The sequence below is a fragment of the Propithecus coquereli genome, unplaced genomic scaffold (genome assembly GCF_000956105.1).
Source record: "Propithecus coquereli isolate 6110/MARCELLA unplaced genomic scaffold, Pcoq_1.0 Scaffold600, whole genome shotgun sequence".
In the NCBI taxonomy this organism is placed as follows: domain Eukaryota; kingdom Metazoa; phylum Chordata; class Mammalia; order Primates; family Indriidae; genus Propithecus; species Propithecus coquereli.
In genome coordinates this window covers 461459-473651 of record NW_012151953.1, presented here as the reverse complement: position 1 = coordinate 473651, position 12193 = coordinate 461459, and the positions used below count along the sequence as shown (strand labels likewise).

General features: G+C 36.9%; 2 protein-coding genes across 2 annotated transcripts in view; both read right to left on the bottom strand.

Annotated features, from left to right (window-relative positions):
• Nucleotides 1–12193, bottom strand: part of EIF4G3 (eukaryotic translation initiation factor 4 gamma, 3) — a 128575-nt gene that overhangs the window by 81151 nt on the left and 35231 nt on the right. Inside the window, exons 10-14 of the mRNA XM_012659254.1 lie at nucleotides 11470–11574; nucleotides 9831–9963; nucleotides 6771–6865; nucleotides 1572–1665; nucleotides 478–595 (exon numbers count right to left, since the gene is read on the bottom strand). Coding sequence (XP_012514708.1) covers nucleotides 478–595; nucleotides 1572–1665; nucleotides 6771–6865; nucleotides 9831–9963; nucleotides 11470–11574 — 545 coding nt within the window. The remainder of the gene's footprint in view (nucleotides 1–477; nucleotides 596–1571; nucleotides 1666–6770; nucleotides 6866–9830; nucleotides 9964–11469; nucleotides 11575–12193) is intronic.
• Nucleotides 4422–4925, bottom strand: LOC105822315 (zinc finger CCHC domain-containing protein 10-like). The gene is given in 3 exon segments (XM_012659272.1): nucleotides 4422–4618; nucleotides 4621–4707; nucleotides 4745–4925. Coding segments are annotated over 3 exon segments (465 nt in total).

Sequence of the window (12193 nt, the reverse complement as noted above, 5' to 3'; positions counted from 1 at the left end):
AAAAAAATAAAAGTTGGAAAGCTTAAAGAAACTTCAGTTCTGAAAGTGCTTATATCAAAAATCTTATTCTCTGTCACTACAGATCCTCATTCATTTTATACAAACAAGCCAACAGAATACTTCACTGTATCAATCCTACAAAACTGGAAGTAGGATGATGGTAGAATACAGAGATTAGTGAAAACTGAAGAATCACCTCAAATATAACTTGAAGAACAGTGTGACAGAGAAATGTATGGATGGCTTATCATGTTCTTTAATTCACACGTTTGAGAGTGTTAGGTTATCCTAGAGCATCCAGGGGCATTAGCTTGAAGGAAATCAATTTCAGGGAAGAAGGGAATGCATCTACAAAGACTATCATCATAACCCTTGTGGATGTACATGGCAGGGTGTGTGTGTGTGTGTGAGAGAGAGAGAGACAGACAGATAGATAACAGGACGGCCTTGAGTAAACATAAAAAGCAGGCTTCTCACCTAGTTAAGGTCCTTCGGGAATCAAACTCTACAGGCGGGGATGACGTGGACCCTGAAGATGCTGGAGGTTGCAGAGCAGAGAATCTGTTTAAACTGGAAGCACTTGCCCGTAAGGCATCTACAGGTGTTGAGATTTAGAAAAAAACACAAATCACATGACTTAAATGCAAATAATCAGTCACCCGCCTCCCTGGGTGGGGCCTGAGACCAGGCATTTTTTAATCAGCTTAGGTGATGCCAATCTCTTGGTCCATCTACCATCCTCCGAGAAGCAAAGTGTTAAGTAGGAAATCTGTATGTAAAGGAAGGTTTAGAAATCTTTGTTCATTACAACGATTTGCTCCTTTAAAAACATAATTATCTTGGTCAGGGCGCAGGGTTGGGAGTGGCAAATAGGAGGTAAGGGAGGAAAGCAAAAACAGAGAACACTGCACTTCAACAAAGCTAACCAAGGTAAATGCTATGACCTCATGCACGTAAAAATATGCATGTGGGTTTAAATGAGTAATGAAATTTTTAAAAATTTAAAGAAAAAAAAGGCTGAAATTAGTAGAAGGGACATATGGGAAGAAGGTTAACACTGAAATTTTTCTTCTTTCCACTGGGCTTCTTCAGCTATTAAGATGTGTTTGTGATGTTCCAAACATTTTCAGTCCTAAGGTCAAATCTCTCAAAATCTGATTTTTTAATGAAGATTTTGCAAATGTTTCAATCCAGTTCTTTATTCTTTTACAACTCCTTGTGATTAAATATTTCTACATATTAAGATTCCTTCTATCAGCATAATTATTTTCCTTTTAATTTGGAGTCCCAGTAATTTCTCTAACTACATTGAATTTGTGAACAACACGGGAACCTAAAAAATCAAAGTGTTAAATAGCCTAACTGAACTAAAAGATTTTTTAAAATATTTAAAATTATCTAAAGATACTTACAGAGGAGGAAACTCTTGATTTATATCAGAAGGAGAGGGCCACCAATAAAAGTTTGGAAGATGTTTTCTTAAAATCATTATTTAATGACTATGGGAACGTGCTGTAAGGTGAACACTAACAGAACACATCTAGGTTTGAGGAGGGACGTTCAGTACTTACCAGTCTCACTTGCCTTTGCTCCGCCACTGCTGCCTTTCCCCCAGCTGCCTAGCTGTGCTTTAGGTACCAGCTGAATTTTCTCATCAATTGTGGGCTATAACATAAGTGACCACAAGTCAATGATAGGAAATATTCTAGAAGAGTAGTTTTTCTTGTATTCTTCTTCAGTGCGTTAGAACCAATTTAGCAACGAAACTGTGTTTGGAATGCCAACTGAAGAAACATAAACTGGGGCAAGGCGTGGTGGCTCACGCCTATAATCCCAGCACTTTGGGAGGCCAAAGTGGGAAGACTGCTTGAGCCCAGGAGTTCAAGACCAGCCTGGGCAACATGGTGAGACACTGTCTCTATGAAAAATAAAAAAATAAGCTGGATGTGGTGGTGTGTACCTATAGTCCCAGCTACTTGGGAGGCTGAGGCAGGAGGATCCCTTGAGCCCAGAAGTGTGAGGTTGCAGTGAGCTATGATGACACCACTGCACTCCAGCCTGGGCAAATAGAATGAGACCCTGTCTCAAAAACCAAAAAACCCCCCATAAATTGGAGGTGTTCTCAGGACTAGCATCCCTGTGGCCCCTGCCTTGGATTCCAGTTTCCACAAAATACAGTTGTGAAGGCACTGGTCTGAGAATGCATTCAGGACTTCCTATTTAAGATGGCTTATTAATTTGCTAAATATTATAAGTAGTTTCTAATGATTCTTTTTATACAATAATGCCAAGTAATTTAAAAAAGAAAAAAAAGGAATACACAAATACTGTAAAATCAACTCATTAATCTCCTTACATGATTGTCAGAAAACAGGTCAATAGACACCCAAAAATTTCATGTTGGGGCTAGGGATAGGGAGGTGAAATGTGATTCAGTAAAGGAGAAGAAAAAAGAGAACGGAACATTAGGCTGGGAGTTCAGGGAGTTCAGGTGGCTAATACCTATCTCATTTAACCTGCCAAGCACTTGAGTACAAGTGAAATGAATTACATTGTAATGCATACTAAGAAACACATGTATTAATAATATAAGAGCTATAATACAGCTCTTTGTAACAAAGGTATTTCTATGTTCTGACAGCTCATAATATGCTGCCTTTCTATTTAACATGTTTTCACACAAATCTTTCCCAATTAACAGTAAATATGTTTGATCTGTTTTGAACTTTTTCTAGGATATTCATGTAGAGTACCTACAGTCTAATTATCTGAATACACAGAGGTTGACACTTTTTATATTTTTCAAAGTATTAAGGTAGTAATATTAGAGTAATATTAGATAGCAGCATCATTCTTTTTAATAGTGTCCATGAATAGAAACTGTAATATTTAAAAACACAAATGTTATTAAATACTGATATAATTTTCAAAGATGTTGGGGCTGATGGAGGAATTCTTTTATGTGTATGTGTTTGATTAGTAATTTATTAAATCCACCTGTCAAGTGATCCATTCTGTATGGAGCCTTTGAAACGATGTTTTCAGAGTTTATTTACAAGCACTGAAAACAGATGGTTCTGTAAAACTTACAAGTAATTATAGGCTCCTTAAACTCACAATATACATTATTTCAACATTTGAACAAAAGCCCATTTTCTTCAAAAATAATTTTCTGCTGCTTTCTCATAAAAATATTAAAAAAAGTTTAACATTTACAGTTTTAAAAACCTACATATAACTCAAATTAAGATTTTTCTACCTCTTTCCAAAAAGTTTAAAAACATCACAGAATAATGTGATGTTAAACCAATCTCACCACAATAAGAGCATTTTACTTTTAAGAAATATTGTGCAGTCTTTCCTTTTTAACCTTTCATTCTAGATTTCAACTAAGTATATGCTATAAAAAACAAATCTAATTAATCCCAGTCATTCATATTTATGCAGTACACTGTCATACATGACCAGTTATCATATCAACTGTAATACCATAATTGCAAAAATGGCAAAAGTCAATCTTTATGAAAGCTTAAAACAAGTTTTAATACAAGGTGACAAATATTGCCCTAATTTTCTATAAAAATTACCTCTCTTCCTTCTACCTATTTCCTCTTTGAATAGTACCTTTTATAGCATGTTAATACACAAGATGCAATTTTCCTTAAGTTAGCCTTGTACATGGTTGCTTTGTTTTCTAATACACAAATTTATCAGAAGGCACTGAGACTGGACCCTAAGGAGTTTCAGATTTTTTGTCACTTTTTAGGTTCCTCTAGAATGATTTTCCTCAGACAAGGATAAAAGAATAATTGAGAAGAACTTAAGGAACCAGAAGAAAATGAATGATACAACATAGCAACTTGAAACTTGTAGCATTTGAAAGGTATAAATAAATCAATAGGTTCCTAGAACTTATCATTTAAGACAAACAGAACGACATTCTCAATATATACATAAAAATGGACCACATTTATTAACAATAGGAAAACTCTTAAGCTTATAGTAACAATGTATTAAATCTTATATAGCAACACACAGCCAAAAGCATTAGAAATCCGTCGCCAGATATTCTGATGTACTATCCTAAAAACAAGGGTGATACAAACCATTAACATAGAGTATGGCATTTATTTCAGGAGAAAAGACACGTTTCATCACAAAAACAGATTTACAGATTTCAGCTTTAAATACGTTCTAGAGAAATATTTTAAAGATAAAAAAGAAAAGACTCACCTTCAAAATAAAAGTATATATAATTCATTATAAATACTCTTTATGCTTTTACAATGTAAAACATTTAGAAACTTTTGAATTCTAGGTATTTTTACCAGTTAACCTATTTGGCCATAACGTATCCTAAATTCCTTTTGAGAATTACATTAATGTTTTCGGTCCATCAGTCCAATATAGATGGAGCAATTCTACTTCTTTTTCTTCTTTTGTGGTTCTTCCCTAGCGGTGCTATCTGTTCTGGTGCTGCTGCTACTGGAAGAGCTGGAAGGTGAGTCTGAACCAGAGGAGGAGGAAGAGGTTGTGGAGGAGGCCGAAGATAATGAACTAGAGGAGTTTTCATCAGTGTCACTGTCTTCTGAGGAGGATGAGGCAGACGTTTCTTTCACTCTGATTAAGAATCACTAGCTGAACCATCATTGCTATTGCTACTGGAACTGGTTACACTCTTAGAGCTTTTCTTCTTGGTCTTTCTATATTAGTTTCTCTAATGCTTTGTTATAACAATTATCTTTTTTTTCTTCTTTTAAAGCTTTTTTTAGTTCTGCTGTTCTTAAAGGCCTATGTAGATATTTTCTTTTTCCTATGCATTCATAAGCCCAATGTTCAAATTCCAAGCATTTCGGACATCTTACATTTTGCTTATTTGCTTCAACTTGTCTCTGGGCTATGAGCTGATACATGCGAGTCGCCATCTTAGTGCAGCTGAGGCCTGCTGAGCTGGGTTTTGGGAAACTCCTCAGATGGAACGGGGACTTCAAACACACTGGAGGAATTCTTTAATCATAAGGTTTTGGTTAAAACTGTCTCTAGCTGGAAATGGAGATGGATGGGAATCAAGTTGTATTCAGCAATGGAATTCCTGCTCTGAGACATAAGTAACTAGAAGAATGCATAAGAATCTTGGAGAATAGGATCCTAGCTAATTACAGCATTGAGAGATCCAGAGGAGAAATGTTCTTTTATTTATTTATTTTTTTGTGAGACAGGGTCTTGCTCTATTGCCTGCGCTAGAGTGCAGTGGCATCATCACAGCTCACTGCAACCTCAAGCTCCTGGGCTCGAGGGATCCTCCTGGCTCAGCTTCCCTAGTAGCCAGGTCTACAGGCACATGCCACCACATCTGGCTAATTTTTACATTTTTTTGTAGAGAAGGGGTCTCACTATGTTGCTCAGGCTCGTCTTGAATTCCTGGCCTCAAGTGATCCTCCTGCCTTAGCCTCCCAAAGTGCTAGGATTATAAGCATGTGCCACAGTGCCTGGCCTGAGAGCGGGAAGGTTCTAACATGAAGCAAAGTTGGTGTTTTGTTTTTTGTTTTTTTTTGGAGACAGAGTCTCACTCTGTTGCCCAGGCTAGAGTGCAGTGGCGTCAGCCTAGCTCACAGTAACCTCAAACTCCTGGGCTAAAGCAATCCTTCTGCCTCAGCCTCCCGAGTAGCTGGGACTACAGGTATGCAACACCATGCCCAGGTAATTTTTTCTATATATTTTTAGTTGTCCAGCTAATTTCTCTCTATTTTTAGTAGAGATGGGGTCTCACTCTTGATCAGGCTGGTCTTGAACTCCCGACCTCGAGCGATCCTCCTGACTTGGCCTCCTAGAGTGCTAGGATTACAGGTGTGAGCCACCGTGCCCAGCCCATGAAGCAGTTTTGGGAAAACCATGAAAATACAAGCGACAGTTCATTTTATTCTTATTTTCTCAAAGACTTTTAATTTTTGTCAGTTATCTTCTTTTATTTCATGTTTTCACATTAGCTTTAGATTGTCTTTAGTATTCTGCTGGCAGGCTGCCAATTTTCAGAACTATGGAACATATATTACAAGTAAGGATCAAACTAGACTTGCAAACAGTTTGAAAAACCCACGGGACTGTAGAACTTTCTACTTTCACCAAATTTAATTCCAGTTTCTCCACATTCTCCAAAGTTCTTCATCCTACTTTTAGTAATTAATTTCTACTGCTGAAAACATCTGCTAGGAGAAACTTCTTTCCTCTTATTGCCCACAGACTCTCAGGAGAGAGGAAAGTAGAGTATATTAAATCTTTATTACAAAGTGATTTCTAGTAGGTCCTCTGTGATTTCTTTAGGCCTTGGATATGGCAAACCATACCCCATTAATTCCTTTCATGGTCAGATTTAAACAGGTAACTGCCTCTTCCCCAGAGGTAAGGATACACTGTAGAAAAGCTTGCAATTGACTAAGGCTTATGAAGTATTTTTGTTGTCATATCTCTTATATTAAGCATCTCCTAACTCTAGGAATTAACCCAGTCATTTCCTCTTTAGGAAAACCTCATAGAAATAAAAAGACTAATGCCAAGACAAGTATGTAGAATACAGTGATCAATACTGACTTGTAGAAAAGTGTCTGCATTAAAAAACAACCACCACACAAAATTCGCAATATTGCAATTTTATATGAGCAGGAAGTACTTTTGAGACTCATGTTTTGGAACTGTTGTAAATTGTATTAAAAAATTTTTATATCAAAGGCATCAAAAGAGAATGTTGATTGTGTTTTAAACATCCCACTCACCTTAGTAATTTTCAGGAATTTTGAGGGGTCCAGTACCCGACTATTCTTGGCTCCTTGTACAGTGTTCCACCCACCTTCGTCCACTCTCTGGACGCCTACAGGGAGAGTACGAACAGAGTAAGCCAGTCTTTCACTTGTTTCATGTCAGTTTGACAGGGAAAGAGTGAGCCACATTTTCAACTCATTCACTTCAATCAAAACCAAGGAAAAAGACAAAAGAAGCTGTTAAAGCATTGCTGACAGATTCTTTAATACCCACAGCATGAAAATATAAGCAGAAGCACTCTGCTTATATTGGATCTCCCACGAAACATTACTGACCTAGAAAAAAACCAATCGACACAAATGAATATTCCCAGGCAGGGCCAAATCTAGTGTTTATAGAGTTAATGACTAGAACACTTTGGGAGAAGTAAGATGGAAATTATTTATTCTGAAGTTTATTGCACTTATTGGTGTCAAGTGACACATGTATGCTTTGATCTTCCCCCAAATCTGCTTATCCCACATTTCAGCTGCTCAGGCAGAAAAAGTTGACTCCTCTTTCTCTCACACTTCACATCCAATTTGTCAGCAAATGTTGTCAGTTCAACCTTTACAGTATGTTCAGAATCTAGTCCCTTCTAACTACTACCAACATTAGCAGTTTTGTTTAAGACACCAACATCTCTTTCCTGGATTACTGTACAAACCTCCTCTTTGGCTTCCCTGCTTCCACCCTTAGCTATTTTCATCATAGTAGCCAGTGTATTCCCAGTAAAGTATAAGCCAGATTCTGTTACTTTTCTGTTCAAAACACTTCTGATACCTTTCTATATCACTCAGAGAAAAAGATAAGATTCTATACAAATGGCCTACCAAGCTCTAAATAATCTGGCCCCTCTTGGCTCTCAGTCCCAATCTTCTACCCTTCTTCCCCTTTGGCCCTTAGCTTCAGCCACACTGGACTCCTTGCTGTTCCTTGAAAATACTGCTTCAGGGCCTTTATACTTAGTATTCCCTTTGCCTAAAACCCTCTCTCCCCAGATAGCCACAATTTAACACTCCCTCACCTGCTTCAGGACTTTGCTCAAATAATACCAACCTTAATAGATTCTCCAACCTACTTATTTAAAATTGCAACCCTACTCACCATAAGCCCTGCACTCCTCACTTCATCTCCCTTCTTTTTCTATGGAACAATTTTATTTGACAAATTATATACATTATATCATATATATAAAATGTTATATTGACAAATTATATTATATTTTTCTTAAGTATTTGTTTACTGTCTTTTCCATCCCAGTAAGGTATAAACTGGATGAGGAAAGGGATTTTGTCTCTCACTAAGTGACAGACACTCAATAAATATTCTTTGAATGAATGAATGAAAAATCACCAAACTGTCTATCCAAAAGCTTTCCTGATCCTAACATACTTCTTGATTTTCTATGAGCTTCCTGATTCTAACATACTTCTTGATTTTCTATGAGCTGTCTGATATTACTGATCTTAAAAAGACTTGCTTCTTCCTTGTTTCTGTGACTCATACATCCTAGTTCTCTCTCTCCATGTGCTCTATATCTGTCATTTTTCCAAAAGTTCTTTTCCTCCTTTAGTCATCTGTGGACATCCTCCAAGAATTAGGTTTTGATATCTTCTCCTTTCCTCTCTCAACCTAGTTCAATAATAAATAAGTCATTACCTGAGATGTACTGTGATAGGTACTAAGTGTGCGGAAGATGAGTCAGGTGCGGCATCTCATGAAACATAAAAGTAATCTTTCTTCCCTGGAGAATTCCTCTGTCCTAACAATTTTACTATGAACTCTAGTCTGTCTGTGATAATAGCTAGTGGTTACTGAGTATTTACTATGAGCCAGATGTTACAATGAATACTTTAAATATTACCTCATTTCATTCTCACACAGATCCTAGGTACTACTATTAGTTCCATTTTACAGATAAAGTGATTTGTGCAAGGTCATACAGCTAGGAAGTAGGAGAGCTGAAATTCAAAGCCAGACAGTTAGGCTCCAGCGTTTATGCTCTCAACCACTACACTGTATGACCCAGTCAGTACCCTGATCACTTAACTGCACAGTGGATTAATGAGTGTTCCCATTTGACTGTCCTATGATCATCTCAAAATAAAGAGGCTCAAAAGAAAAATTATCATTTCCCTCTGAAGTTGTTTTCCTTTTCCAATGTTCCTAAACTTAGTCAATGGACTATTTTCTCAGGTGTAAAATGCTTTCTATTTCATCTTTTGTATTTTTTTGCATCTGTTTCTTCCTTTCTATTCTTATTGCTACAAAGTCTCACCTTACAAGCAGGATTTCAGCAACAGTAACATTACTGATCCAGAGTAGCCCTTGGATTCATTGTGCAAAGAACAATAGAGTGATTCTTATTAGATACCTCTAGCGTAACATTATTCTTTGTTGAATGGCTCTTTAATGTCTACCAAATCAAGTCAAAAGTTCTCAGTCTGGTCCCATTCTTGCAAACATTTTTTCATTCCTTCTGAATACTTAAATTTTGCTCCAATCGGTCTTGTTCATTTCTTTTTACAACATGTTTATTTTAATTACATGACTAAAACTGTTCTCTTCCAAATATCAACAATCCTTCAAGATCTAGGTTCAAGTGCTCCTTCCTCAAATAAAGATTTCTGCCAGCTTTCTATCTCTCTTCTCTAAATTTTAACAACCTTAATGTAGAACACTTTTCATAACTGATAATATCTTCCATTTGCTTGACAAATGTTCCCTGTATTAGTTTTACCTTGCCAGATAAGTTGCAAGCTTTTAGAGAGAAGGAACTATATTTCCCACTTCTATCTCTGACCACTACTGAGTATATAGAAGATGTCCAATAAAGTCTTATCGATTAATGGCTTTTAAGTAGTCAAAGAAATCATGTTCATGCAATCTCTGCTTTTACTCAATAACTAGTCTCCAGGTGAAACTGCTTCATTTTTCTTTCTGATCTCATATTACATCTAAAGAGAGAATTCTTAAATATGTGTCCCCCAAACTTTCAGGTTCTCTAAAGTCAGGTAGACTCTATCCCTCACCTGGTCTTCTCTTCTCCTTGGTCATGAGCTGCTGGACCTTCCTTTGTTCTTCTTGTTCTTCTATTTTAGCCTCTTTGTGAATCTGTTCAATAGTTTTAGGCCCTTGATCTGCTCTTCGAGATACCCAATTACACTACAAAAAGTAGAAAATAAGGTTATCAACCAAATAACCAAAAATAAAAATAAAAAAAAAATTTTAAATCTTTATTTTTCACTCTGGAAAAGTATAAAATACCTACATAATCTGCTATTATGGCAGTTTCTCATCTGTCTTATAGATGGCACTATGAGTAGTTTGAGAATTAAAGCTAACAAATTACATTCTTCTCAATCAACCATGGCCAACTGTATGTTGAACATTCCAATAGCCGATGAATAAAAAAAACAGAGTTAAAGACTGGCCTAAATATATATATTTTTAGCATGGCATATCTTTCTCCATGGCCCAAATGTATTATATCATTATTTTGTACATTTGAAAGGAGGAAAGAGAAGATGAATCAAAAAGGATGAGGATTCCTTAGCCTTGCCTTACTTTGGGGTATTACTACACAGATCATATCACACTCCATAGGAGTTCTAAATTAAGCATGACTAACATTTTTCTTCCTCCAACTTCATGGTTCTGTTCTGGTATCCTACACAAAATGCCACACCACTTTGCCCTTTGGTTATTTCCTCTCCTAAGGACAAAACAAGCTATGTCTTTATAACTATACTTCTCTTTTCCTTCCTAGCTATAGTCCTAACATCTGATATAAGTACAAGTGGTTGAAAGCTTGGGTGGAGAAGTTTTTTGTATTTATTTGTATTAGCTAGAGGCAAGGATGGCAAGCAGGTTTAAACCAGCATGTAAATTCTGATCAACTGGTAGTGGCTTTGGTAATAAGAAGGATCCTAAGATCACATCTGGACTTAGCAGGATAAAGAACCATCATCAGTGTTATCTGGTTTGGGTGCAGGATAGGGGAGAGGAGGGGCCCTGTATTCACTTTCTCTAGTTTAGGGCAGGCTGCAGCATATTCCCTGTAGGAGTTAAATTAAGAAAAGAGAACAGAGGTGGTAGTGGTTAAGAACTGTATCTGGCATGAGAAATGAGGGGGAAAAAAGGAGCAGAACAGGGGGGTCTACAGGAAAAACAACAGGGAAGAAACCACTAATATCTGTAAGCTGGGAAGTTTACACAATTATCTCATTAAATCTTTACAACAAATCTTCAAGGTAGGCAATATCCCCATTCGAGAAATTAAAAACATAAAGCTCAGGGAAGTTAAATGTATTCATTATGGATATGAGATTTTCTGATTTATTAAGCTTACAAAGACTAAATTTAATTGACCACAGTTTGAATTCAAAATGGCCAATTTCAAAATTGCAATGTGGTTTGATAATCAGAGTAAGGAGAAGAAAACAAGTAACAGGCAACAGGCCTTCTGTCCTTTCACGTAACTCTCACTGCAAGTTTGTCAATTCAAGTTCTAAGAGACCCGAAGCTTCTGCTTTATGCATTAAGTTCAGGCATAAAGCATTAAGCATTAAGCTTTTACACATGTAAAGTATAGACCATCCTTCCCCAATCCAATTCTTTAAGAGAGACTGGACCACTAGGCTTATTTATTTATTTATTTTTCCTACTCACCAGTCTTAGGTCTATCACATCTTGAAGCATGAATCGAATCCTAGATGAGGTTTTTCTTTCTTTCACAATTTTCTCCATCTGATTAAAGTACTGGTCCATACGTGGCTGCAAGAGACAAAATCATTAGTATTCCCAGCTGAGGAATTCAAATGTAATTTTACCATGTAGAATTTTTAAATAGTCTAGGAATATCAATTGATACCCAAAAGGTAATGTAGCAGAATTTTTAGTCGTGTATATGACAACCCAAAATAAAGACTACACTTTCCAGGTTCCCTGGTAACTAGCTTTGGTCATGTGATTAATTACAGGCCAGAATATAAATGGAAATGTTATACTTCAGGCCCCTGGAATATTCCTTGAAAGAGCAGAGGCTGTGTCCTTTTCCCCTTTCCTACCTTCTCTGGTGAGAATGTTTAGGACAAGGGTTATACCCGAGGAATAGAAGAACATTAAGCTGGAAGGTCTGACCTCTGAACTTTGTTTACATTAAGCGATAAAGAAACCTCAATCTTACATAAACCACTGGGTTTTCTGTCACAGCCAAACATAATCCTAGCTGATTCCGATGTTATGAAGTATTTCTGACATTATTTCTTTTTTTTGAGACAGAGTCTCACTCTTTTGCCCGGGCTAGAGTGAGTGCCATGGCGTCAGCCTAGCTCACAGCAACCTCAAACTCCTGGGCTCAAGTGATCCTTCTGCCTCAGCCTCCCGAGTAGCT